This window comes from Myotis daubentonii, chromosome 12, assembly GCF_963259705.1.
Source record: "Myotis daubentonii chromosome 12, mMyoDau2.1, whole genome shotgun sequence".
Taxonomy (NCBI): domain Eukaryota; kingdom Metazoa; phylum Chordata; class Mammalia; order Chiroptera; family Vespertilionidae; genus Myotis; species Myotis daubentonii.
The window spans coordinates 23,601,629-23,628,509 of record NC_081851.1 but is presented as its reverse complement, the minus strand read 5'-3'; the positions used below and the strand labels follow the sequence as shown (position 1 = coordinate 23,628,509).

The 26,881-nt window shown below is 51.1% G+C and overlaps 3 protein-coding genes across 4 annotated transcripts in view; all 3 read right to left on the bottom strand.

Moving 5' to 3' along the window:
* The window catches only part of MERTK (MER proto-oncogene, tyrosine kinase), a 103,737-nt gene extending 96,360 nt beyond the window's left edge, over positions 1-7,377 (bottom strand). The window contains exon 1 of one of the 2 annotated variants that reach the window (XM_059659166.1): positions 7,192-7,377. In XM_059659166.1, coding sequence (XP_059515149.1) covers positions 7,192-7,267 — 76 coding nt within the window. In that variant the 5' untranslated portion in view covers positions 7,268-7,377. The remainder of the gene's footprint in view (positions 1-7,191) is intronic. The other variant, XM_059659165.1, reaches the window with a different exon arrangement.
* Positions 7,378-15,882: 8,505 nt separating this feature from the next.
* LOC132213098 (ral guanine nucleotide dissociation stimulator-like) lies at positions 15,883-18,425 on the bottom strand. The gene is made up of 3 exons (XM_059659164.1): positions 17,806-18,425; positions 17,302-17,373; positions 15,883-16,620 (listed from the first exon to the last, which is right to left on the bottom strand). The coding sequence occupies exons 1-3, from the start codon at positions 17,845-17,847 to the stop codon at positions 16,366-16,368; spliced, it is 369 nt and encodes a 122-aa protein (XP_059515147.1). The 5' UTR covers positions 17,848-18,425; the 3' UTR covers positions 15,883-16,365.
* Positions 18,426-19,241: 816 nt separating this feature from the next.
* Positions 19,242-21,481, bottom strand: LOC132213097 (ral guanine nucleotide dissociation stimulator-like). Its single transcript, XM_059659163.1, has 4 exons — positions 21,223-21,481; positions 20,800-21,059; positions 19,826-20,041; positions 19,242-19,470 (listed from the first exon to the last, which is right to left on the bottom strand). The coding sequence occupies exons 1-4, from the start codon at positions 21,476-21,478 to the stop codon at positions 19,243-19,245; spliced, it is 960 nt and encodes a 319-aa protein (XP_059515146.1). The 5' UTR covers positions 21,479-21,481; the 3' UTR covers position 19,242.
* Between the last annotated feature and the right edge of the window lie 5,400 nt (positions 21,482-26,881).

Below are 26,881 nucleotides of genomic sequence, written 5' to 3'. Positions count from 1 at the left end.
CAAAGTGGTTCTTTTTCTTAAATGAATGCTTCCGATTTAATGCTAATCCTAATAAGCTTCCTTTTTTTTATTTGCTCTAAATCTTTTTATTGATTGTTTTTATTAGAGATCAGCCTGCACTCCTCCTGGTGAATGGGCTGACACTTAACCACTGAGCCACACTGGCTGGTTTTTTTCTTTTTTAAAATGGAATTTAGAGAGAGAAAGGGAGAGGAATATTGATCGGTATATGCTCCCACCGGGGATAGAACCCACAACCTAGGTATGTAGCCTGACCAGGAATCAAACCCACCACGTTTGACACTCCAACCAGCTGAGCCACTAGCCAGGGCTGCTCCAAGACTTTTAAAGAACATTGTTTTCATCCACAAATCTGCAAATCACATGACAGAACTATAAAAGGGCTCACAGGCTCCTTCCCCTTCCTGTATGGGGGCAGCCAGCCAGGGGCAAGTGGAAACCCGCCTACAGATGCAGCCGAACTGGGTGCCATGAATATGGATCAGCTGGCCGTGTGTGCAGTCAGCGGTCAGCCCCGGACAGAAAACAACATTCAGGGAGACTGCGTCCCTGTTCTAATATTCTCCTCCAAGACAGCCTGTTCTGACTTGTAAAAAGGATCATTTTCCAAAACCATAATGAGGCCAGTCTACTAGCAGCTTTAACAAGCCTGAAGGCTTAAAACAGCAAAACAATCCCTTCTCCCCCAAAACAAGGCTTCCCCTGTGTCTCACCAGAGGCCAGGCCGCAGCTAAGGCAAAGTCTAAGGTGTCCACCATTCCCGAATGTGGAGGTACCTGAACACCCCTCCCCCCCAAAAACAGGTCTGTCCCATTTGCCTGATTGTCAGTGCCAACCTGAGACCTCAGGCCTGAGGACGGGGCCTCCCGGGGGAGCCAGCAGAGACACCACCTGTGACCTGACCTTGCTGGGGCCTGAGGTGGCTCAGCAGGCGCTAGGCAAGCACCTGTGAAGGGACCGACTAAGAAATCCCCAGAAGACACCACTAATGACTGAGGACAAGGGGAAACACAAGAGCCTATGAAACCCCACGCACTGGGATATGGACTGGGCTTTTTCCAGAAGTCTCTCAAATAGTCTTAGTTTTTGGTGTAACCATTTTCTTATATGACCTTGTCCCAAAATAAAGTCAACATCTGTTTCTCTCTTTCCCTCCTTCGTCCCCCCCTACCCTTTTTCCTTCCCCACCCCCGCCACCCCAAGGCTCACGGAAAATCCATTTTACCATTAAGTAAAGAAAGAAGCACGGATGGTGGATTAAATGGGCAAAAGGATGAAATAAAATGCTTTAGAATTGAGTGTAGGTTTCTCAGTGAAACGTTGAGGACATGATCACCCTCTCTTTATCTCTTTAAAGCCTGGGACCTGCGGCCGGGGCCCACTGGGTCCTGCTGTGAAAAGAGGCCCAGAGAGTGGGAATGACACAGCTACCACGGAGGGCTGCCCAGCTGTCCGGACTCACAGAAGTGGGAAGACCTGGGCCTTGGCTGCGGTCAAGACTCTGCCACACGTGCCGTTCAACAGCCACTGTTCCAGAGCCACGGTTCAGAAGAAGCCAACTCAGGCCTCCGCCGAGGGAGGAAGTGGGGGTGGCGGGTCCCCTCAGTACTCTGGCCCAAGATCCTGTTGGATTCCCAACCATTGCCTGCTGGACACAGGGGGCCTGAACAAGGAAAGGATAAAGGAAGCAGGTTCCCTTCCTGCCAGGGGTCAGCAGATGCCCAGAGTGCGAGAGGCAGGGTCAGGTGAAGCCTGCTCACACCTGCCACCCACAGGAAGTATCCGGTCAGGAGGGCGCGTTGGCACACAACACACCAGGCACACACACACCAGGCAGGTGCCCAGAGGCTGATCTAAGAAACAAAGTCATATTTTCCATCCATTGCAGCCAGAAGACTTCACTTGAAAAACCTGGTTTGCGCTGGTAAAAAAAAAAAAAAAAAAAAAATCATCTGGATGTTTACACTCAAAAACCACACCCACGTTGGCAGAGTTGTGTGGGAGAGTAGAGCAGGCACTGGCCTTCATTTTTAACCTTGCAGAGAAGCACATGACGGGAAGCTATTCCTGGACCGAGTTAAGTCTTAATCCAGCCGGTGAAGGTAAGGGGGTGGCAGGGCAGGAGCGGGCAGGGCAGGCCAAGGGTGGGTCCTGCACGGGAACCACCGGGAAGCCAAATCCTCAAGAGCACAGCCGGACTCAGGAGTCAGGACCCACACCCCACAGCCCCGCCCCGCAGGGCACAGGGGGCGTCGCCCTCATCTGCCCTCATAGTTCAAGGTGCAATTTAGGATACATTTCAATGAGAAAACAACCCCGCCCCCCTGCAACACTGGCTGTCCAGGAAAAACAATTACCCCAAAACTTGAGCTCAGAATAATGGAAGAAGCCTTTGGGAATAACAGTTAATATTTTTGGAGGACTTACTCCATGCCTTTAGATCACTTCATCCTCCTCACAATTCCATGAAAAATTAAGAGTCCCCCTGACCAGAGAGAAAACGGAGGCTGGCCAGGCAGGACTGAGCAGGCTCGCTGACTACTCAGATCCTGGGCCAAGACCCTGTTAAGCACTTCATTCCAGGCCAAAGGCTTTTGTCCGTTTTTATAACCATTAACCTCCTGCTGAGATGCACAGTAAGCACAGCCTTGTGCTCTGGGTTAAGACTGAACCTGTGACGATGGGCCAAAGGTAAGGCACTCAGGGCCACCACCTGAGCACTGGGCAACCTGCTCCTGGGGAGGTGCTGTTAAATCTGTGTTTTCAACATTAAAACAGCAGCTTTTGACTTTTTCCCCAGTTGGAATAGTTGTGAAAATATAAAATAGGCTAACATTGCCATATTGGTGATAACAGAACCCAAAAATCTATCTTCTCTAGATGTCCTAACATTTCTAGTAATGAAACTGCTTTGATATCACAGTGAAATTGAAGGTGATTTTTCCATCAACCAAGACCCTCCACACCAAAAAGGGCATAGCAGCTGCAACAATTGTGCTTCTGGGAAGTCAGTAGGGAGAGAGACAGGGAGGCCTGGCCCTGGACATTATCCAGTCAACCCACTGAGCACTTGCGATGGGCTAGGCATCTGCCATCCACCATCAGGTGGTGAGAAAGCGTCATTAGGAAATTAAAAATGAGAGAGCAAGAGAGAGATGACTGGCTGGGGAGGGAGTGAGGGAAGGCCTCTTCAGCACAAGCTCTGAGCTGAAACCTAAACCAGAAGGAGCCAGCAAGCAGAGATCAGGGGAAAGATTCGCCCAGAGGGCAGTCACATCCACTGCAGAAGCCCTAGGAAGGAGACACTGTGACCGAAGCATCCTGAACAAGAGGGAGTAACTGGAAAAGAGTCCACAGGAGTGAGATCCTTGCAAACCCTGGGAAGGAGTGAAAAGCCCCCTGAGGATTCTCAACAAGGGCCAACAGTCAGACTCGTCTTCAGATCTCATTCTGGCTATTATATGGGAAGTGGCCTCTACTCTGCAGGTGGGGAGGGACCCGTTTAACAAGACCCTGGCTCAGCTTGTCCAGCGGGCAGCAGGTTCCCTATTCATAGGCATGAAAAGAGTCAACCTCTTCAGAACCAACTCTGGATACTAACTCACTGGCCCTGCTCCCAGGATTATCTGAAAATTATTTCTAAAATTACGATCGAAGCCTGGCTGGTGTGGCTCAGTGGTTGAGCATTGACCTATGAACCAGGAGGTCATGGTTCCATTCCCGGTCAGGGCACATGCCTGGGTTTCGGGCTCGATCCCCAGTGTGGGGCGTGCAGGAGGCAGCCGATCAATGATTCTTTCTCATCATTGATGTTTCTATCGCTCTCTCCTTCTCCCTCAACCTTCCTCTCTGAAATCAGTAAAAATATTATAAATAAAATAAAAACATGACAGAAAAACATAGTTATTGTTAATATAAAAAATAAATGTGTTCCATTCAGCACTTTAAGAAAGTGGATCAGAAAAAATAAAAATAAAAATAAAAAGCTCTTTATGTCACGCCCCCGCCCCCCCCCAAAAAAAAAAAAGAAAGTGGATCAGGCCCTGACTGGTGTGGCTCAGTTGGTTGTAGTGTCGTCTTGTCCACCAAAAAGTGGCAGGTTCGATTCCCATTCAGGGCATATATCCAGGTTTCATGTTCAACCCCCTGGTCAGGGCATGTGAGGGAGGCAACCAATTGATGTTTCTGTTTCTCTGGCTCTCTCAAAACCCATTTTTAAAAAGTGGATCAGAATAATTTTCTATAAATTATTTATTTGTGACATATGCACTGCTTACTTCCAAAAATCACTTGAAGCTATTGTTTTATGAAGGCCAAGAGCAATGGGACAAATTAAAATTCTCCCTGGGAAAATGTTGACTATAGATTGTATGTTACAGCATCAGTTTGGAAGGTTAACACCACAATTTAAGAGGTTTTAAAGCCCAATTTGTTCTGAAGGTTGAGTTTAGCTGCATACACAGCCTCGTCAGGGGCCAGGTCCTGGCTGTGCCCTCACTGTGACCCACTTTTATTTCTCCTTTATCCTCTCCCAGTACCAAACCACTCGTTTGGGTGGTTTTGCTGCTCACTAGCACCCCCACCAGAGACTCTCAGGCAGGAAGGACTGAAATGCCCCTGGGTCAGCAGTTTCACTTCTGCTTCTCTGTGGCTTGGAGGGATGGCATTTGTATGTATGGAGGTGGGAGGATTCCTGGATTAAAGTGATGGGAAGGTGTTAATTATCCATTCTTCTACAGTGCAGCACCTACATACACAGTCCACCGCTCGCCTCCTGTCTCACTACACAAACCACTTAGATCCACAATGCGCAAGGTGAAAATCTTAAAGCTAGACTGAGACTCTAATTTCCATTTTTAATCTCTTCGCACAGCACTCTTACTTCTGCTCGAATTCTGCCAGCGAGAATCCCACCCTTTAAGCCAGCGGTTCTCAACCTGTGGGTCGCGACCCCTTTGGGGGTCGAACGACCCTTTCACACGGGTCGCCTAAGACCATCAGAAAACACATATATAATTACATATTGTTTTTGTGATTAATCCACTATGCTTTAATTATGTTCAATTTGTAACAATGAAAATACATCCTGTATATCAGATATTTACATTACGATTCCTAACAGTAGCAAAATTACAGTGATGAAGGAGCAACGAAAATAATTTTATGGTTGGGGGTCACCACAACATGAGGAACTGTATTAAAGGGTCGCGGCCTCAGGAAGGTTGAGAACCACTGCTTTAAGCTTTTCATAAGGTAAGCTGCAACACTATCAGACATCTCCCAGGCAAATTCAAGAAAAGAAGCAAAGGGTAGAAAAAGAAAAATTGGAGACATTTTTTCATTCTTCCTACTGGGTAGATTTTTTTTTAAGATTCATTTAAAAAAATATATTTATTGATTTCATAGAGGAAGGGGGAGAGAGAAACATCAATGATGAAAGAGAATCTTTGATTGGCTGCCTCCAGCAAGTCCCCCCCCCCCCTCCACTGGGGATCCAGCTTGCCACCAGGCACGTGCCCTGACCAGGAATGACCTCTTGGTTCATAGGTGACGCCCAACCCACGCCAGACGGGCACCACTGGATGGATTTTAGCAGTCCTTGCATGTTTATCTGACTAAAGCTGACTGTCAACTGCAAGCGTTTTTTATTACAGCTTTTTTAAAATTTAGAAAAAGAAAAACACAATTTTTAAGTATCTTACACCAAAACTATTTTTCCCATACTTTTCACCACATTCATTACCTTCAAGACTATTTATGGCCAGCCCTCACTAGCAGAAAAATATAACATATTGGCGGATTATGAAAAATGGGTCTGGCAGAAATGCCCAGGAATTTTTGAGGGTTTGGGGGTGGAGAACAGGCATGTTTTAGTTCTTTGATGTTTGTTTCAAATTGCCCCAAATTATAAAGCGCTTCCATGCAATTTAATGTGCAAAAGGAGGCACTGCTTAAGAATTTTTCATTTGACCAACTGAGCTTTCTCTCTCTCTCTCTCTCACTCTCTCTCTCTCTCTCTCTCTCTCTCTCTCTCTCTCTCACACACACACACACACACACACACAACCTCAAAAGGAAAAGTTTTAAGTAAATTGCTTAACTCTAACTTGGTATTCTTAAAAAAACAACAACACACCTTTTACTCTACTAGGTGAAAACTACTCAGCAGTATTCATGGTAAAACAAACAAACAAACAAACAAACAAACAGACCCACAGGCTGGATGGAAATAGTTTAGCCAAGGAAAAATGCCCGGGTGTGTTTATTTAGCATACCTTTCTCCCCCCCCCCCCCCGCCCCTTTTCTTTGTCTTTTTGGTGAGGCCTGGTTAAGTTTCTCCCTGTTTCCAGGAGTGGATCAGCAACCAGACTTCTAACCTGCTTACCCTCTCACCCATGAACCAGCTATGGGTGCAGAACCGCCCCGCGGACCGGCCTGTGCCCATCCAGCCAGCGTCCGCCCAGGAATACCCGTGCGCACACCTGGCAGAGCTGGGATAAACCTACACGCTGTCCAAGCACTGGAGCCCCTTCCCCAATAACAGGGGTAGGGAATGCTCCCCTTTCTCCTGGCCCCGCACCGCCGGGGTGTCCTGCAGAGGGGTGCTGGTACTGCCCATGAGGGCCCAGTGGGAGCAGCCTGAGCGCCAACCATCCCAGGTCCCGCTTTAGTCCACGCGCCCAAACAGCGACCCCAACTCCGCAGCCTGCGCGTCAGTGGGCGCGAGTCCCTCGGGATGTGGGTGTGCGGTCCCCAGAGCTCCTGCCAGCGCGGGTCCAGCGCGGTCCTCTGGGCGGAAAACTTGGGAGCTCACAGCACAGAGCGTGACCTCCTCCGGGAGGAAAGGGGGCCCTCGGTGGCCCCCGCCGGTTCCATCGGACGCGCCTACACGGCCCATCCAGGCGCCCCGACTCTGGACTACTGCGAGACCTGCACTCTGCTCCGCGCCAGCCCGTAGTGGGAAGGTTGGGGGAGTGAGTGTTTGCAAACCTGCCCAGCAGGGGGGACGCACCCCATCCCGCCCCTGACCTCCCGCCGCCCCGCGCCCCCTCCGGAACTCCCAACATCTACCTCCTCCCCGGACCCTCGCGTTCCCCGGCTCCATCTGCCCCCGCCCCCAGCCCCCGGGCTACGCCTCCCCTCTCCCAGACCCCTGTCCCGTGCACTCACCCCTTCTGGGAAGCCCAGGGACGAGGAGCCAAGCCAGCGGCAGCGGCAGCAGCAGCAGCAGCCGGGCTCGCCCCATCCCCGGGCCGCGGGTCTGGAAATTCTTTTCAACCCGCGGGCGGCGCAGCCAGCGGAGCAACACGGTCCGGCGCCCGGCAGCGGGCGCCCGGAATGGAGCTGGGAGGCGCCGGACGCTGGAAGGGGAGGTCCCAGAGCCCAGAGGAAGGGAGGGAGAGGGGCGGGAATGGAGGCACCTCGCAGGGAGGAGCGGCCAAGGCGGGGCGGAGAGAGGGACCAGTTTCCCTGGGGCGCTGGCCAAAGGTGCAGAGCCGCCGGGCTGGAGGACACAGCACCCCGCGTTGCCCAGGAGGGCGGAACGGGATGCGCCTGGAGGAATGAGCGTCAAGGAAAAGCACAGAGCAGGCATGCAAAGAGGCAGGTCCTGACTTCACGCTATGTAGCTTCCTGCAGGCTGGCTTGATTCTGATGCAAAAGTGCCCTCATTGCCAACCCTGGATTGTCCACTGCTCTTCTAGAGCCTGGCCCATAGGAAGCACTCAATGTATACCCGTTAAAGGAGCCAGTGGATGAATTCCTCTTATCCCCATCTACAAATGTGATGAGATCCCAATCAAATTCCAACGACACCGGGTCAAATGATTTAAAATTCATACATACTAAAATTTAGAATATATGTATTTTTTGAAACAAATTTTATTTGCAGAAAATTACTCAAAAATAATTGAATAGCCCTGGCCAGCGCCGGGCTCGGTTGGGCGTCCTCCCGGGTACCAAGGGTTGCTGGTTTGATTACCTGTCAGGGCACTTTTCTGGGATGTAGGATCCATGGGGGACAGGAGGCAGCAGATGGATGATTCCCTCCCACATCTGTTTCTCTCTCTCTCTCTCCCCCTCTCCCTTCCTTTCTCCCTAAAAATCAATTTTTAAATTTTTTTTTAATGAGTACATGTTCAGAGGTACTTACTATGAACATACTAGAAGATACTATTTTTCAGAAATTTTTGTGTGTTTTGTTGTTGTTAATCCTCACCCAATGATATTTTTTCCATTGATTTTTAGAGAGACTGGAAGGGAAGGGGTGAAGGGAGGGGATAGAGAGAGAGGAGGAGAGAGAGATCCATGTGAAAGAGACACAGTGATTGCTTACCTCCTGCATGCACCCCTACAGGCCAGGATCTAACTGCATCCCAGGTATGTGCCTTTGACCGGGAATCGAACCAGAGACCCTCTAGTGCTCAGGCTGATGCTCTAACCACTTAGCAACAATGGACAAGCAGGCATATTTTTAATATTAGAAATAGAATATACTGTCAAACAGAAATATAACATGCTTTCACATTGTGGATGTGTATATTTATATATGTTTAGAATATCTGAAAAGATGTATAAAGGTATGTATAATTATTTTCAATTTAATATGTGCATGATTTTTACTTATTTTAATCTTTCTCTTTTCTACCTATAACTATGAATTATTTTTATAATGAAAAAATCTATTTTCATTTGGAAAAAGAAAAATAATATATAGTCCAGTTTCTTTATTGTAAAGATGAAGAAATTGCTCTTAAGATATAAATTGTGAATATATTTAAGCATTGATGATGGGGATAAAGAAGTTTGTCTAGATTATCTACCTGGAAAGACAAGCAGATTAGGGTCCACCTAAAAGTTGGGTAATATTTTCTGAAACAAATATTACTTGTAGAAAAAAATCCCATGCATGGCCCTCAAATTGCATTGTGGCAAGACACTCTATTCAGAGGCAGATCCACTGGGCTAATTAGACATACGTACGTACCAGAAGATTCATGCAGCAAGACACAGCCACACAAATATCTCTTTTGCTCCCTCCCATACATGTTTTTTCTTTCTATGCAGGTCTATTTTGCTTTATTCGTTTCTCAGCATGGTTTTAGACCTGTGAATTGCCTTGCTCTCTACTATTTTATATTTATTCCTATTTCCACTGTATTAAACCTCATTTGTCCATTTTTAGGGGCTTCTTGCTACTCCCCGCCCTCATGTTTGTGTCTTTCTTCTCTTTAAAATCTCATTCTAACATAGTTGAAGAAACACATCTATTTTAATGTCCTACAAAAAGTCACAAATTCCTACATTGTTTCAGCTGTTAAAGTTTTTCATTGTTTGTATTAAATGTTTTACTCCATTCAAGTTCCTTTTACCTTATCCTTAAATTTTACTTTTCCTTCTTTTAGTCTTCTACTTTCCATTTCTTACATAACTTTAACTTTTTCTCTAGTTCTTCCCTTTCTCCTTTCTCTCCTCACTGCCCTCTTACCTCCCCAAAGACCTCGCTGTGTGGCCCTAGGTGTGCTGTGTAATTTCCAGGCCTGTACGTAATAAGTCTTCCCCACACACAAGTTTCCTAATGGCTTTTGCTCAAAAATCATCTTGCAATCATAAGAAGAAACACAAGGGCTGGCCCAGCCACAACATTTGCTATTGATAGGCTGAGAACAGCAAGAAGCATTAGGTAAGCAACCTGATCCAACTAGGTGACAATCACTACACAGAAATATTCTGCCACTTGTGCCCCATTGACTCCCATTGCTGCGCTGGTATTTTTATTTATTTTAATAGTGTATGATGTTTTAGAGAGAGAGGAAGGGAGATGAGTGATTGGGGATCGAGCCACAATCCAGGCATGTGCCCTGACTGGGAATCGAACCAGCCACCTCTCAGTGCACAGGACGATGCCCAACCAGCTGAGGGCACACCAGCCAGAGCTGTGCTGGTATTTTTAGAAACCTGCTCTGGGCACCTCAAATTTTACAGCTACCAGCCTCTATCAAGTGCTTTTCAACCTTCCTCCTGTTTTAAATGTTCTTGCTTCCTGTGGAGTGTATCTCAGAGGACTTGCCTCTGGGTCCGTTCCATCATTACTATCTTCCAGTTTCTTATCAAACAGGCATTGCGGATGTGGAAATGCACACATACCCAGCAAAATGTATGGTACTTGTGGTGCTGTTCTTTAAAACAATAGTTAGTATTGCCTTATTTTAAGAAACTTTTTACTAAGCTAAGAGTTCCCTTAAGGCAGGTGTTGTATATAAACCTGCTTTCCATGTGGACAACGTCCATGAAAATGCAAGGGCAGTAAATGAGATCTTTTCCAGAATCATTTCCACTTCTGCTGTCAGTCCTTCAATGACTTCCTTTGCTGTCAGAATCAAGTTCAAATCCTTAAAATGACTGTTAGTCACTCTAGTGCAGCGGTTCTCAACCTGTGGGTCGTGACCCCTTTGGCGATCGAACGACCCTTTCACAGGTGTCGCCTAAGACCATCCTGCATATCAGATATTTACATTACGATTCATAACAGCAGCAACATTACAGTTATGAAATAGCAACGAAAATAATTTTATGGTTGGGTCACAACATGAGGAACTGTATTTAAAGGGCCAGAAGGTTGAGAACCACTGCTCTAGTGGGTAAGACGATGTATCTCACAATTACTGTGTTTATTTTCCATTTCGTGCCACCCTCACAAAATGTTCAGGTCCACGAGCCATTTCTTATGTGTGTTGTTTGTCGGAATTCAGTACATGAGATGCATATAAGTCTTTGTGAGGCACATGCAGTGAGCGTATTTTCTTTACCCATGCACAGACTCCTGTTTTATGCAATGACCTTGACTCCGTTCCTAGCTCTCATTGCAATGTGAGGACACTAAAAGCATGATGATAGTTCAAGAGGGAAAACAAATCAGTGACGTATATTAGGGGGTTCATAAACAGTGGTTTATACTTACAAACGTAGTGTATCAAAGGTAAAGCTTCAAAGGACGGCAGCACCTTGGTGGCATAAGACATGCCTTAGTTTTGTCCCTTTAACCCCCAGCAACCATTCACTGAGAAAAAGAACGATTCGGCCTCCATGCAGGGTCACCGAGCAGGTCGTGGGAGCTGTAGGATCCAGCTCATTCCCAGGGTCTTTCTATGCAGACAGACCCGGGCCCAGGCCTCTCCGTGGACCTTGCAACGCCTCTGAACCAGCTCCAGCCCCCTCAGCCCTGGCCCGGAGCCCCTGGAAACACTGTCTTAGACAATCACCCAGGAACTAGAGAGCTTGGTGGGCAACCAGGTTTCTAGGGGGAGAGTGTCAGCACACCGTTTTAGCAATAACAACAATAATAATAACAACAACAAGAAGAGTACAGCTTTCCCAGCTGTGCAGGACTCCACCAAAAAAGCTGATGTCTCTTTTGCGCCACCCTGAGGTCTGATGGGTGAGCAGCATGACTGGGTCAAGAGGAGGCTGGGAGAGCAGCTGGTGGGCCTATAGGAGGGTCTAGCTGCATCACTGGACAGGCTGCCATAGACCCCTGATGGGCACGCGGCACCCCCAGTGCCCCGCAAGCCTCTCCCAAACATCCACCTGTGGCCAGCGCCTTCTGAGTCCTCCCGAGGGGCTGCAGCAAGCCTGAGCACAGGCAGAGGGCTAGGTGCTCAGGAGGAAGCTGGCCCTAGTAATCAGGCCAAGGAGTACCCACCAATGTGAGCTCTAGCGCCACCTTCGGGAAAGCAAACCTAAATTGAAGAGCCCGAACTATAAAATTCCTAAAAAGAAAACAAAGGGGCACATGTCTTGCATTATCTTAGATTGGCAAAATCTTACATAGAACCTCCACATCACAAGTAAAACAGACCTCATACATGCGCCAGACTTTTGTGCATCAACGGAACCAGCAGGAGAAAACAGACAACCCACGGAATGGGAGGCAATATTAGCAAAGCCTGTAGCTGGGAAGGGTCTAATACTTCCTAGAGATGAGCAATTCCTGCAACTTGTGAAGGTGAGAGTTGTATGTCAATTTGGCTGGGCTATGGTACCCAGTTATATGACAACACACATCCGCAATTCGTTGACTATGGAGGTCATTACCCTTGGAAACGGGGGTGGGTCTGTTACTCAGCTGAAATGCTTAAGAGTAAAAATTAAGGTTTCTTGTTGAAGAAGAAATTCTGCCTCATCTGATAGTATGCAATTTTGCTGAGTGTTTCATCTGCTGGCCTGCCTCACAGAACTCACATGTGTCAGCCCATAATGACCAGAACACGTTCAGGCCCCTCTCTGGCTAGACAGCTCTGCTTGGATCTGCTTCCCTCTGAGCTGCACTGGTCAGCTCCGACCGCTCTGCTGAGACATCATCTGTGTTTCAGCTCCAGTCCAAGAAGCAGTCTTCCGTCAAAGGGGAAGCTGCACTCCCCCAGCCAGAGGGGAGATGATGCAAATAGACAGAAGTCCAGGCCCTGAGCCTTTTGCAAAGGACGGCACCAAATCTGCTGACCAGAGTAAGCATCCCGCCTCCCATGGACAAAGAGGCCTTGGGGAGATTGTGAGAAAGGTGGGGGTGTTTTCCTCTCCCTCCTGGTTTTCAGGGCTCAACAGGAAGAGTCCCAACTGCTCCTCCTTCTAGAGCAGAGGAAGCGGCCCCATCTCCTAGGACCCAGCAGTGGCCCCACTGGTGACGAACAGTTGCCCTGCCCACCTGAATACTCACTGACACCCGTGTTCTTGACACTGACGGTTCTTCTGTCCAACTAGGACCGGGGATCCAGCAGGCAGGATGAGATGTAACAGCAGGACAGGGTGGCACCTGTGAGCTCCCAGGAGCCACACCTCAGGTGTCCCGCCCAGTGTCAGGAGACCCAGGAATTGCTACATAACAAGATCTGGGAATGACAGGGAGCCAAGGACACAGGTTCTCTAGACTGACCAACAGGGAGCGTCCAAACCTGCCCTCACCCAAATCCTGCCCAGACTCACCTCTCCTCGCTGAGCTGCTCCAGGGTCCAGAACCAGGCCCCGAATTGCTCCTCGGGCTCTATTTGATATTTCGGGGCAGCCTCTTGCGGCAACACTATCTCCTCCATTATTTTCTGCTCCTGGGCCCAGAGGGATGGAGAGGATGCAGACACTGCCTGAGTTGGGGTGAGGAGTGGGGCAGGTGCCCCTTCCTGGGATTTGCACACATGGGCACCCTCCATCCCTCTAATTCCATCCTGGTATTACCTGTGCTCAGTAATGGGCATCGACAGCCCTTCCTCCGCAAGGTTATCCTTGATGCCACACCCTACCCCTAGCCACCAACTGGAGGGGTCTCCCACTTCTGTTATCAAACTCTCCCAATAAATGGAAGATGCAGGGGATGGAGTGTGCTGGCCAGGGCTTCTCTGGTTGTCACACCCCTCCCCCAAGTCCATGGGAAAGTGCCCCCTGGCCAGGACTAGCCCCCTATGCCCACCCTTCCCATGTTGCACTACCACCAGGTCCAGGAGGGGGCACAAAACAGGGGAAGACAGGACTTGGATCTAGGCCAGGCTCTGGACTGCAGAGGAAGGGACAGATCACTTTGATGGGCATGTTGTACCAGGTCTCAGCAGCGGCTATGCCAAGAACTGAGGGTTCCATACGGGGGCTCTGTGTCCCCAAAGGTCAATCTTGGTCACCCCAGGTCAGGCCCTAAGTCACACACCTCCAGACAGTCCTCCATCCTAGGGTCCAACATCTACAGCTCAGTCAGAAATTTGCCAAGGAAGGGAACACACTGGGCAAACAGGGTGAGGGTGGGATGAGCCCCTGCCCTCAGATGACCCACAAACCCTCCTGGAAAACCTCCCACCTTCAGGGTCCTGGCCACCCCAGGGTTCCCATGGGGAGCAGCCCAGAACCCTTAGGCAGTCTCCTCAATTGTGCCTCCCTCACTCTCCAGGAACTCCTCATAATCACCCACCAGGACCTCCTTTGGGCAAATCACAGGGTCAGTGGTCCCAGGCCAGCCCCAACCCCTTATGCATCCTGCACCCTCCTCTTCCAAGCTCTCCCCTTGGTCACTTCTAAGGGAGGATTTCAGGTTCTGGGGAAACAGGAGGCGGGGATGGAGGAGGAAGGCCTCTCTCTCTTGACTTGGAGGCCTCGAGCTGGGAGCACAGAGCCCCCTCTCCTCTGACACTGGCGTGTTCCCCAGACAGGCTCCCTCACCTTCTTCTGCAGCCTCTTCTTGAATCCTTGGATATTCAGTATCTGAGTTGAAAGCCAAAGGACTGTTTCCCCTTGAGTGGAGGACAGGGTCATTGAGGTCATGCTCATCTCACCCTATTTACCCCACCACACCTGACCCCATACCCTGGACATCTGGCTCAAGTCAGCTGTTACCAGTGCTACCCTGACTCCAACATGCTCTGATTCTGGACGGCTCCCAGCTACAGCACTCACTCACTGTGTGTGAGCTTGGGCCTGGGCCAGACCTCCCTGACCCGTTCTCACCTTGGAAATTGGGAGACCTCTGCCTAGCTCACAGGTTCTCCTGAGGACTCAGTGTCATTCCTGTCATTATTATTCCCACCCTCAGCCCTCCAGGGGGGACAGGGCAGGGAGCTCTGCACAGTCCTTTCCTGCCCTGAACTTGTGACCACCCTGTGAGGCCTGCAGCATGGGATGGTCACCCCTCCATGTCACTGCCCAGGAGATGGAGGACAACAGAGGGTCAGTTATGTTCTTAGACTGTCCCAGCCCTGCTGGCTGTGGTCACCATAGACCCCTAGGTCCCTCTCTCATCTGTGATGATTTCAGCACCTGCATCACTGGCACCCCCTTCACTCTATCTTAGTCATAATTCTTAGTTCAGTACCACGTAATGACCTTCCAACACTACAGATTCTAAGCTCTCAGACCTCTTGTCCTCCATGCAGTGCGGGAGCAGCATGATGGAAATATAAGAGCCAAGCAGGGTGCTGGGGGCTTGGGTGGTGCTTATAGGAGAGGCAACTCAAATGCCCTAACTCTCAAGGGAAGCACAAGCAATTGTAGTTTCCTGGGCAACACAGATGATGCCTGGGAGAGACCCATTCAGTGTGTGGGACCACGAACTGGGCAGACAGGTGGATGGCTCCGTTGCAGGTCAGGCGGCCCATTTAGAATTTGGAATTAAACACAGTGTGCACTGCCCTTGTATAACTCGGGGCCAGGTAAACAGGGATACCTGCTGCCTACAGTTTGTTACAGGAGGAGGACACACTGGAGCCACAGCAGTGAAGTAAGAATAGGCCCCACAGTGAAAGGGTAATTCATGGTAAGGGGTCCAGAGAGGCCAGGGGCTGCGTGCTTTGTCCTCCCTTCTGTGAGGAATGAGGCTGGATACACTTTCTCCCTCAGATCAGGAGCCACCAAGAGCACTATGGAACCAGAGCCCAAACGAGGGGTTTAGCTGGGATGTTTACATTTTGCTGGTCACCTATGCATATTCCCAAAGCAGCCTCAACTATCACCTCGATCCCACAAACCTTCACATCATCCTACACAACATCGCCTCCTCACCATTTCTCTCTTTCTTGGCTTTACCTTTTGTTCAGAGCACCCAGAACATCCTGACTTCACGGTATGCATGTGCTGGCTGGTTTGACTCTTTCATGCAGACATGCCATCATGACAAGCTCTTTGGGTTAAGCACATGCTTCTAGTGCCTGATCCACAGGAGGCGCTCAATACATACGTGATAAAGGAGCCAGGGAATGATTTCCTCTTAACCCAGTCTACAAATCTGATGAGATCCCAATCAAAATTCCAAGGGAATTTGATTATATGATTCAAAATGCATACATACAAACATTTAAAATGTGTATTTTTTGAAACAAATTTTATTTGCCAGAATCGATTCAAAATGAATAAATGTTCAGAGGTATCTATACAACAATGATCATCAAAGAATTATTTATAAAGTTGAAAACAAAATCATTTTAAGTCCATTAACTACAGCCAAATTATACAATTTATGACGAAGCAGGAGAAAAGATACTAGAAGATATTATTTTTCAGAAATAACTTTAATATTATTAAAACTTACAAAACATAAACATAACAAAAATTACTTATAACTATGGGTAAGGGTATATTTACATGTATTATGAGGCTATCTGAAGGATAAACATAAATATTTGTATAGTTATTTCTTAATCTAAAAAATAGAGATTATGTTGAGAATAATTTCCACATCTGCAGTCAATCATTCATTGACTTCCTTTGGTGAGTGTTCCCCTGACCACCTAGGGCTGTGGCTCCAGCTGGCAAGGCCAGATGTAACTGCAGGAGAGAGTGGCACCTGTGAGCTCCCAACCTCAGGTGTCCCTCCCAGTGTCAGGAGCCCCAGGAATTGCTACACAGCAAGGTCTGGGGGGAGGGGGTATCAGGGAACCATGGACACAGGTTCTCTGGACTGACCAGCAGAAAGAGTCCAGCTCTGCCCTTGCCCAACTCCTGCCCAGCCTCACCTCTCATTTTACTGAGCCGCTTCAGGGCCCAGAACCAGGCCTGGAATTGCTCCTCAGGCTCTATTTTGTATTTCTGGGCAGCCTCCTGCAGCACCACTATCTCCTCCAAAACTCTCTGTACCTGAAGCCAGAGGGAAGGAGAGGATGCAGACATGGCCCAAATGGGGGTGAAGAGTGGAGCGGGGGCTTGGTCCTGGGTCTTTGCACACAGGGGCACCCTCCTTCACCCTAATCCCACCCAGGCCCTTCCTGTGCTCAGAGATGGGCATTAACAGCTCTTCCTCCAAGATATTATCCTTGATTCCACACCCCTACCCCCAACCACCAACTGGAGGGGTCTCCCACTTCTGTTATCAAACTCTCCCAATAAATGGAAGATGCAGGGGATGGAGCCCCGGAGTGTGCTGGCCAGGGCGTCTATGATTCTCACTCCCTCCTCTGACCCGCAGGCTGTGCCACAGGTACTAACCTTTTCCTTTTTTTCTAATTGATCTGATTCTTCTAAAAGACAGATATCCAAGGTCCATGAGAAAGAGCCCCCTGGCTAGGACTGGCCCCCTATGCCCACCCTTCTCATGGTGCACTACCAACAGGTCCCAGTAGGGAATGGGAAACAGGGAAAGACAGGACTGGGATCAAGGCCAGGCTCTGGGCTCTAAAGGAGCGGGGACACGGATGACTATGATGGGCCTGTCACTCCAGCTCCAAGGGGAGGCTGTGCTGAGAACTCAGAGCTCAGTATGGGGGCTCTCTGTCCCCAAGGTCAATCCTGGTCACCCCAGTCAGGCCCCAGGTCACCCACCTCCAGATCATCCTCCATTCTGCTGTCCATCACCTTCAGATCTTTGAGGTATTCTCCCAGGAAGGGAACACACTGGACAAACAGGGTGAGGGTGGGATGAGCCCCTGCTCTCAGGTGCTCCACGGGCTCTCTCCTGAAAGCCTCCCACCCTCAGCCACCTGGCCACCCCAGGTTTCCCAGGTGGAGCGGCCCAGGTCCCTTAGGGCCTCCACTCAATTGTCCCTTCCCTCACTCTCCAGGAACTCCTCTTGATCAGCTCCCAGGACCACCTCTGGGCAAATCACTGGGTCAGCGGTCCTGGGCCAGACCCACCCCCATGTCCAGCCTGCAGGCACCTCCCCCAGGCCCTCCTCTTGGTCACTTCTAAGGGAGGGTTTCAGGGTCTGTGGGCACAGGAGGTGGGGCTGGAGGAGGAAGGCCTCCCTCTCTTGACTTGGAAGCCTCCAGCTGAGAGGACAGAAACCCCTCCTCTGACCCTAAGCACCCCCAGACAGGCTCACTCACCTTCTTGGGCAGCCTGAGCTTGGATCCAGGGACATGGAACATCAGAGTGGCAAACCTGGAAGGCTGGTTCCACCAGGGTGGAGGACAGGGTCATTGAGGCCATGCTCACCTCACCCCATTTCCCCACCAGCCCTGACCTCACACCCTGGCCCTCTGACCCAAGTCAGCTGGTACCAGTGCCACCCGGACTCCAGCATGCTCTGCTTCTGGACGACTCCCAGCTACAACGCTCACTCGGTGTGTGTGACCTTAGGCCTGGGCCTGGCCTCCTTGACCCGTTCCCTCCTTTGGAAATTGGGAGACCTCCACCGACCTCACAGGTTCTCCTGAGGACTCAGTGTCATTCCTGTCATCAATGTTCTCACCCTCAGCCCTCCCGGTGGCACAGGCCAGGGGGCTCTGCACTGTCGTGTTCTGTCCTGAACTCATGACCATCCTGTGAGGCCTGTAGCATGGGAGGTCACCCCTCCGTGTCAATCGCAAGGAGACTGATTGGCAGGGAGTGGTCTGGGGGAGCAGTGGGAAGTCTCAGAGAGCACACCCCTCTGTCTCTGGTCCAGACAGCAGGACCCGAGGCCAAGCAGCCCTTTGGTTCCCCTTTCCCGTGGGAATCCCCTGCGGGGCCCATCCCTGGGACAGGCAGGAGGCGCTCCCCTTGCAGGTGTGGAGAAGACACAAGTGGGAGCAGGGCCCTGGCATCCTGAGGACAGGGGGGCTGGTTTGGGGAAGAAACCTCCCCCACCCTCCCATTCACCCTACAGCCTGGAAGAAACGAAGTGCAATTGGGAGGGACCAGCATGGAAGACAGAGACCCGCTCAATGTGGCAGCTCTGCACCCCGTCCTGGAACAGCCTGTCCACCACCATGACCGGGCCTCCTGCCCTTGAAAGTGCCCCCGAACCACAACTGACCAAGGACCAAACACATTCCTCTTCTGGGTAATTGGGACCGAGAGGGTGAACATTTTCAGGGAATCTTCAAGTGACAAACTACCACAGCCGCATCCTGTGCAGTCCCCCCTTCCCTCACGCCCTCCTCTCTGCAGACCTCCAGTGAGTTGTCTTTCCTGCAGAGTTTATTCATTGTAAGTGCCCGCTTCCTGAGTGGAGGGAAAGAGGAAAGACATGTTTAGGAAAGATGGGGGAGACGGGTTAAGGGCAAATTCTTGTTGACAATGTCATGTTTCAAACTGCCTCAGGGTTCCTCTGAGCAGGAAGGTCTCCCTGGAACTCGGGCAGGGCTCTCATATGGGTCACGTTGGACCCCTCTCCATATCTATGGAGCAGCTCTGTTTTGACCAGTTTGGATTTGACTGGGCACACGGTTCAGGTGCTGAAAACACTTGAAAATCTCCCATTTGGCTCAATGCCGTCTCTGACATTGGAGGAAACTGACTCCTGAAGTAGAGCCAGTGGACTGAGGTCCCAGGAGCCTTAGTCACCCCGCCCACCAGCCCAGTCCATGTCCCCAGGGTTGGCTGCCTCCCAGGAGGTGAGGGGACAGTGGGAGACATTTGGGTGACACCTCCCCATGCCTCCTCTGATGGGAGAGGCCTACGCACCTGGAAACTTTCCCCCATGTTTTCTTCAATCGATGGACAGCCATGCTCTGCAGAGCAGCCAGGATGGCGTGCAGGGAGGAGAAGTTTCTTAGGATTCTGCACTCCTGGGGAAGGGGAGACATGGGCTGTGAGGTGGGAGCTGCAGCTGGTGCTTTAATCCCCCTCGAATGAAACCCGCCCCCCCTGGTGGGACAGATGCTCAGGGTGGGCACGTATAGCAGCCAAAGACCAACTCTCAGAGCGAGGAGGATCCCAGCTCAACCCAAGGAAGGAGCCAGGTAGGAAGTGAGCCTCCCAACACCAGCACCTGGGCATCAAGGTCCGCGTGCCCCTGGCAGAGAGGACCTGGAGGCTGTGCTGGGGCTCCGACCTCAGGCCTCAGTCCTCAGAGCTGACCAGGCAGCAGAGGCATTTTTCAAGGCTCCGCATAGGGACGCTGCTGGGACTCCCCCAACAGACCTTGGCCACCTTCATCCAGTGCTCCACCACGTTGGCCCTGTCCCGGGCCATCATGCTTGGGTCCCCAAGGCAGGTGGTGATCACACAGGTGGCCACACGATTGAACTGCCTGACGGTGGCACTGACAGTGGAGGCCACATGCTCCTTGCCAGGCTTGGCCCGCTGGGACCAGACGGAGCCCCGGCACTGGTGGGGCAGCACCTTCTTGAACAGCTCCTGGGGAGAACGGGGAGTGTCACCAGCCCTGCCACACCCCAGCTCAGGGTCCCCAGGCCCCTGAAGGGGTCACTGGTCAAGACTGAAGCTCAGGAAGCTGAGGATGTGCCTGAGCCTTGGAGTCCATGGGAGTCACTCTCTGTCCCCCGAGGGCACCCAGCACTGGATGACCCAGGGCCTAAAGCTGGAGGGGAAGGGACAGGAGCATCTGCCTCCAGCCCATCCTCACTAACTCCAAGCTCCAGGAAGTAGCTCAAGTCTGCTCACCCCAAGGGGGCATCTTCCAGCACCTGACACCCCTCTGGTCTGAATCCCCATTCAGTGCACATTCCTCTGTGGCAGCTACCACCACAGCTGTTTGTCTCCCTTATGGTTAAACACACATCAGGGGCCTAATAAGTCCTGAGGCTGCTGAGCCTCATGGGCACATGGATGAGCAACCCATGGACCTGGCTGCACGCAGTGAGCGCCCCTCCCCACAAAAGAGGCCGGGCCCCATCCAGGATTCTGTCTCTTCTCCCTCATTGAATCTGCACAGCCACTCTGTGCAGCAGGGCCTGGGGTGCCCACCTCCACTGTCCACAGGGGGACAGCAAAGGCTGGGGGTTGAGAATGTTGCCCAGGACCCATGGGTGGTAAAGTGGTGGAGCTGCGATTTGCATGAAGGTCATAGGAGTTGGGATCAGGGAAAGGCAGGTCGGAGCGGCCAAGGGCAGAGGGAAGGCCTGTCCCACCCACCCTGAGAGCCCCAGACTCACCGCATCCATTGCTGTCAGTTGCTCGGCCACCAGTCTTGGAGGGAAGGTCAGGGTGTTAACCTTCTCCTCCCTTATAAGGTGCTTAGGGGTCCCAGCCCGGGGGTAGTCAGTTGTTGGGGGTGGAGCTGGCTCTGCTGTTGGGATTCGGATCAGAGCTGGTGGTCCAGATGGCTCCAGCACCCCCACAGCTGGACCAGGCTCTAGCCCAGGAGCAGGCCCTTCCTCCGGCTCTGGAGTGCGCTTGAGCTCTGGAGGTGGTTCTGGAGCAGGTTAAAGAGGCGGGTTCTCACACATGCCTCACTTTCCCGTGCATTTCCACAGACAGGAAAGATGCAAATGCCTTTTAGGGAATTCTGGCCCCTGAAACACCCCTGCCGTTTGCCCCACTCCCCCAATCATCTTCCCCGACTGCAGTCCCCTCACCTTCCCCCTGGGCCTCAGTGGGCTCTAGATGCGCCAGCTCCACCCAAAGACTTCTGACGAAGCCCACCGGGTGTGGGGCAGGGCGGCTGTGCAGCACCAAGGCCTGCTTCAGGAGGAACCAGGGGGAAAGGAGGGGCTGGCCCAAATATTGTACCTGGTCCAGCCGGGTTCCCATCACAGAAGCGGTGGCCCTGGGGAGAGGCAGGTGGGCAGCAGAGTCAGATTCTTGGTCTTTCCTTCCACTCTGCCCTCCCATGGCACCTTGTTTGGGACTGAGCCTCTGTGCAGGCCCCTCCCCTACCAGGGCGCAGCCCCAAGCCAACCCCGTGGGGCTGTCCTGGTGGTACAGGTGTGGGACCCAGCAGGTTCAACACAGAGTCTGTGTGAGACTCTTCTTCCCACTGGCAGCTCTCCTGAAGGTCCCGTGCACTGTCCACCCCCACCCTCCAGGCCCTGGGCATCTGGGCTGAGGACTGAGACAGACTTGTGAGCAGCCTGCTCACCACAGTCCTGTTCTGAGCCTGGCCACGGTGGTCAGGGGAGATGGATGTGGAGAGGGGCAGGCAGAGCGGGGTGGGTCTGTGGGGGGGAGGGGACTCTGAGGGACAACTCAGCCCAGTGTCCCCTCTGGGTCCCCAAGGCCAGGGACCCCACCCACTATCCTCTTTGACTCATGTCTCCTTGCAGAGGAGCCACCGGAGCTCAGCCCTCCCTTGGGAATCAGAAGATGTGCAAGATCAGGGTTCTGCCAGGCCCTGCCCTACCTAAGCCCCCACTCTGCCAACACAGGAGACCCTCCTTCTGCACCCACAGACCACTCACTTTGCTAATTGCTCCTGCAGTGTGTCTCCCCGGTCATTATGAGGAGGTGTCCCTCCAGATGTGGAAAACACCTTGATGGCATCCGATCTGATGGACAGTGGACAGGACCTGCGAATGATGGACAGTGTGACTGTCTGACTCAATGACTCAACTGAGGCCCAGGGATTGTGTCTGCTTCATTCCTTGAGTCAGGCTAAGTGTCTCTAAAAGTGCCTGCCTGTAGTAGGAGCTGAATGCACATTGTCAAGTACATCTGAGTGGGCCTGGGGCCCTGCTCTCCCCTGCCATCCCCCATGTGACTCCACCAAGGACAGGACAAGGTCAGCGAGGTGACATCTCTCACTGCTTGACAGGTTGTTTCCCATGTGCTTTTCCACACTCAGATGCCACAGGCTGCTGATGGGAGAGTCAGGAGACTTTCCATGGGACAGAGAGACATAATTGACAGGAACAACCATAGATGGTCCAGCAGCCCTTTCTGCAGAGCCGGCGGCAGGTAGGCCCTGCCATGGCTGGTCCCCACAGCCATACCTAACAGAACCCTATGAGGTGGATCATGTACCACCCACTTTTCAGAGGAGCATTCTGAGGCTCAGACTGATGTGATGACACTGTGAAGACCCACAGCTAGCAGTGGGCAGACTCCCCACTGTGCTGAAGAGGGGACCGTGCTCACCTAGTTAACAGCTCGTCCAGGAACCACTGGGCTCTGGAAAAGGCTGGGTGGGTGGGCATCAGGGTGCAGATGTGGGGGATGTTGCCAGCCAGGAAAGCTGGTACCAGGGATGCCGCCCCCTTCTCCAAGGTGCCTTTCTGCAGGGCTCACATCCTGCGGGCCTCACAGTGTCAGAGTGAACTCAGCTGCACACTGAGGGGGCAAGGAGGGACATCCAGTCAGCGGCATCACTGTGAATCCCAGGAGGATGGAGGCCTGGAGCTCACACAGGAGTCCCAGGCCCTCAGGGACATGCGCAAGAGGAGGGACAGGAGGGCCCAGGCTGAATGAGGTTCTAGGTTTTCAAAGTTCCAAAGTTTGGAGGGTGGGGGATGTTCATACAATTGTGACCTTCAGGGCATGTTTTTTGTTTGTGTGTTTTAGCTGAGGAAGAACAAACCTCCTTGTATTAATAGTTTGTATGATGAGCATTGTCCCCGTGAGTCCTCAAGAAACATCCCCATTACAGAGATGAGAACACAGAGGCTTAGGGATGTCACATGCCTTCTCAAGGTCCTGCACGTCAGAACTGTGAACTGTCCTGGATGACATTCTGTCTCAGCGACGTGAGACTGATCTGCTCTTGACATGGATGCAAAGGGTGTGGGAACCTTGCCCATCCCTGTGTGGGGACAGTGCACACGGTAGACATGGCCTATGAAAACCACTGACTTCTAAAAAGACACTTTTGTTTCATCCTTTTACATTAAAGGGCATTTTAAGACCCTCATTGTTGTGATCCCTGATTCTGCAAAGCGGCAAATGCCTGCAGGCTCCAGACTGGAGAAATGTGATCAACAGGCAAGAATATTAGCAGAGGACTCGAGAGGGAGCAAATCCATGTGGTGGGTGTAAAGTGACAGGTGCCTCAGTGTCCCCATGAGGCAATTGCCAGGGATGGAACACTGTGTTTGAGTTGGACACCTTGACGTCGGCCAGATGAAAATTTCAATGAGTGAGATTTCCCGGGCCAGGCTGGGAGCAAGGCAGCAGCCATCATCAGAAACTGCTGTTGGCAACGTCCCTGCCACAGCCCTTTGGGTTTGGAATCTGCCTGCAGCCGTTCAAATTTTACACGTGCTCGTCCTTCCCCCAGCAGTGGGCGTCCATCTCCAGCTGGGGACATTACATGTCCTGTGGTCTGAATTGTGTACCCCTAATCCCATGACTTTGCAACCCCTAGAACTTGATTATGTGTCTGCACTTGAGTTTTAGTCTTCAAGCAAGTCATTCAGGTGACGTGAATTCAGTGATGTGGGTCTTCATCGAATCTGACCAGTGTCCTTAGAAGAGGAGGGGAGGACACGTGGCAGTGCAGAGGGGAGTCCATGTGACACACAGAGAGAAGACAGCCATCTACAAGCTGAGGAGCAACCCCCTCAGGAGATACCAGCCCTGCTGACAGCACCATCTCTCACTTCTAGCCTCCGGAATTGTGAGAAAATGAATGTCTGCTGTTACCACCACCCAGTGTGGCCCTATGTTATGGCAGCGCAAGCAAGCAACCTAACAGTCCGTTCCGACACACATCAGTGTTCCGGGCAGCACTGCTGACATGGCAGCTGAACTGCATCAGACCCATGTCCAACAGCACTGAAGGCTGCTTCGCTGGCCAAAGGATCTCTGTTATTGGGCCCGGCCTGCAAGGACAGTGGAGCTCAGTGCTCCACAGGATACTGGCAAGGGTAGTTTAAATAATAAAAACAGCGATAGGCAAAAGTGCTCCTGGTCTACCATGAAGTGAAACAATATTATTTCACTCTAATATTTCCACAGATATATGAGGAGCGAATTTCTACTATCTCATGTAACTGGAGGGAAGAGTGGAGGCCCGGATCCCTCTGTCATGGGGCTGAGGCACCCCTAGGGGCCATGGGAGGGCCTCTTGTGGTCCCCAGATTTGAGTCTGGGTTCTGGGCACTGCCAGGTTGTCTCGAGTTTGTGGTTGTAGAGACCCTCAAGGCCAGTTCTCACCTGAGTCCGGCCCTGGATGGTGTCTGTGGCCTGATGCACCTTCCCCGGGTTGAGGGAGGTTGAGTAGTTGAACCCGTGGACGAGCCCTTCAGTGATGTCCCTGTTGGAGCTCTACAAAGACAGAGCCCGGACCGGGCCAGGAGGCTTCAGGAACCTTCCACCCCAATCTGCAGCTCTACCCCATGGCAGGCCTGGCAAACTGAGACAGTCTGTTAGGACACAGTGAGGATGTTCCGGCAGCCCTGCTGAACTAGCAGCAGAGGTGCAGCATGTCACGGTCAACAACCCTGAGGAAGACTGCATCCCTGAGGAAGACTGCGTCCTTTATGGGATGATATGGAGGTGAGTAGCCACAGCTCCTGGCCCACGGGCCTATGGTGGTTTGCCCTGCTCTGTGAGATGACAAATTGCAGAGAAAAGTATCCAGTACTTTGCCTCCTCCCATCTTTTTGACAAGCCACCCAGTCAAGTGTGGAGGCTTAGAGAAGGTCTGCCAGGACAGTGGAGCTGACTGCTCCACAGGTTACCTGGGGCGAGTAGTTACAACATCAAAATAGCAAAATCCAAATGTGCTCCTGGCCTACTGTGAGATAAAAACAACTTATTAAAATTCCCACAAATATGTGAGGAGTGTCTTTCCATTCTCTCATGTAGCTGGTGGGGGGAGTAGAGGTTTGGATTGCTTTGTTATGTGGCTGTGGACACACTAGTGGGAAAGCCCTGGGAGGGCCCTGGGGGAGTTTGCAGATTGAAGTCTGGATTCTCAGCCCTCCTTGGTCATGTTGAGGTCCTGGGTGTGGAAACCGCCCGGGGCCAGCTCTCACCTCAGACAGATACTGGATGGTGTCGTCAGCCTGCTTCACCTGCATCCTGACCTGGTAGGTAGTGTAGCTGGGCCCATAGGCCACCACCTCCATAATGTCCTCTTTAGAGGTCTGCAAAGACAGAGTGGGTATTGAGCCAGGAGGTGTCAGGAACCTTCCACCACATCTGTGTTCCTGTGTAATGGCAGACCTAGCACACTCATACAGTCTATTAGGACACAGTGAGGTTGTTCCAGCAGCCCTGCTGAAGTAGCAAGAACTGATTCACATCAAGGTCTAACAAGAGTGAAAGCCTGAATCACTGAGGAAAACAACGTCCTCAATGGGATGATATGGAGATGGGTAGGGCCACAGCTCTTGACCGGGCCGCATTTCAATGGTTGGCTGTGTTCTATGGGATGTGAGGTTTTAGAGAAATATATCCAATACTTTAATCCCTTCCCTTTTTTTTTTTTTTTTTAATACACAGCACTATTACATGGGATGATGTGTAAGGTTTGAAGAAAGTCTACAAGGACAGTTGAGCTGGGATTGGTCCACAGTATACTTGGGGCAGAGAGTTAAACATTTGAAATGGTGTGGTCTTCTTTGGATTCCTTTTGTTTGGGGTTCTCGACTTGTAAGTCTATTTCTTTCACCAGGTAGGGGAAGTTTTCTGTCATTATTTCTTCAAATACGTTTTCAATATCTTGTTCTCTCTCTTCTTTTGGCACCCCTATAATTCAGATGTTGGTGCGCTTGAAGTTGTCCCAGAGGCTCCTTACACTATCTTCATATTTTTGGATTCTTTTTGCTTTTCTGGTTGAGTATTTTTTGCTTCTTAGTATTTCAAATCTTTGACTTGATTCTTGCGATCCTCTTGTCTGCTGTTGGATCTCTGTATATTATTCTTTATTTCAGTCAGTGTATGCTTAATTTCTAGTTGGTCTTTTTTTATATCCTCCAGGGTCTCACTAAATTTATTGGCGGTTTCTAGAAAATTCTTGAAAAACCTTATAACCGTGGTTTTGAACTCTATATCCAGTCGTTTGCTTTCCTCCATTTCTGTCATTTGTGACCTGTTTCTTTGTCTCCGCATTTTTTATGCTCCCCTGTGTTGGTAGAGTGGCTTGTATGCTAGGTGTCCTATAGGGCCCAGTGGCTCAGCCTCTCCAATTACCTGAGGTGGACACTCTTGGTTCACCCCTTTGTGGGCTTTGTGCACAGTCTTGTTGTAGTTAAGCCTTGATTGCTGTAGTTCTCACTGGGAGGAATTGACCTCCAGGCCAATTGGCTGTGAGAATCAGCTGTGTCTATGGTGGGAGAACTTCTTTGCTGAAGACAC

Excerpts from the sequence above, each read along its gene's own strand:
- LOC132213097 (XM_059659163.1), bottom strand. The coding sequence starts at position 21,478 with ATGGGAGGGCAGAGTGGAAGGAAAGACCAAGAATCTGACTCTGCTGCC. Across the intron at positions 20,042-20,799 it reads AACTGACAGCAATGGATGCG|GAGCTGTTCAAGAAGGTGCT; the intron begins GTGAGTCTGGGG and ends CGTTCTCCCCAG. Across the intron at positions 19,471-19,825 it reads ACTGGATGAAGGTGGCCAAG|GAGTGCAGAATCCTAAGAAA; the intron begins GTCTGTTGGGGG and ends CCCCTTCCCCAG.
- LOC132213098 (XM_059659164.1), bottom strand. The coding sequence starts at position 17,847 with ATGTTCCATGTCCCTGGATCCAAGCTCAGGCTGCCCAAGAAG. Across the intron at positions 17,374-17,805 it reads AGCTCAGGCTGCCCAAGAAG|TGTGTTCCCTTCCTGGGAGA; the intron begins GTGAGTGAGCCT and ends CTGTTTGTCCAG. Across the intron at positions 16,621-17,301 it reads GAATGGAGGATGATCTGGAG|GTACAGAGAGTTTTGGAGGA; the intron begins GTGGGTGACCTG and ends CTCTGGCTTCAG.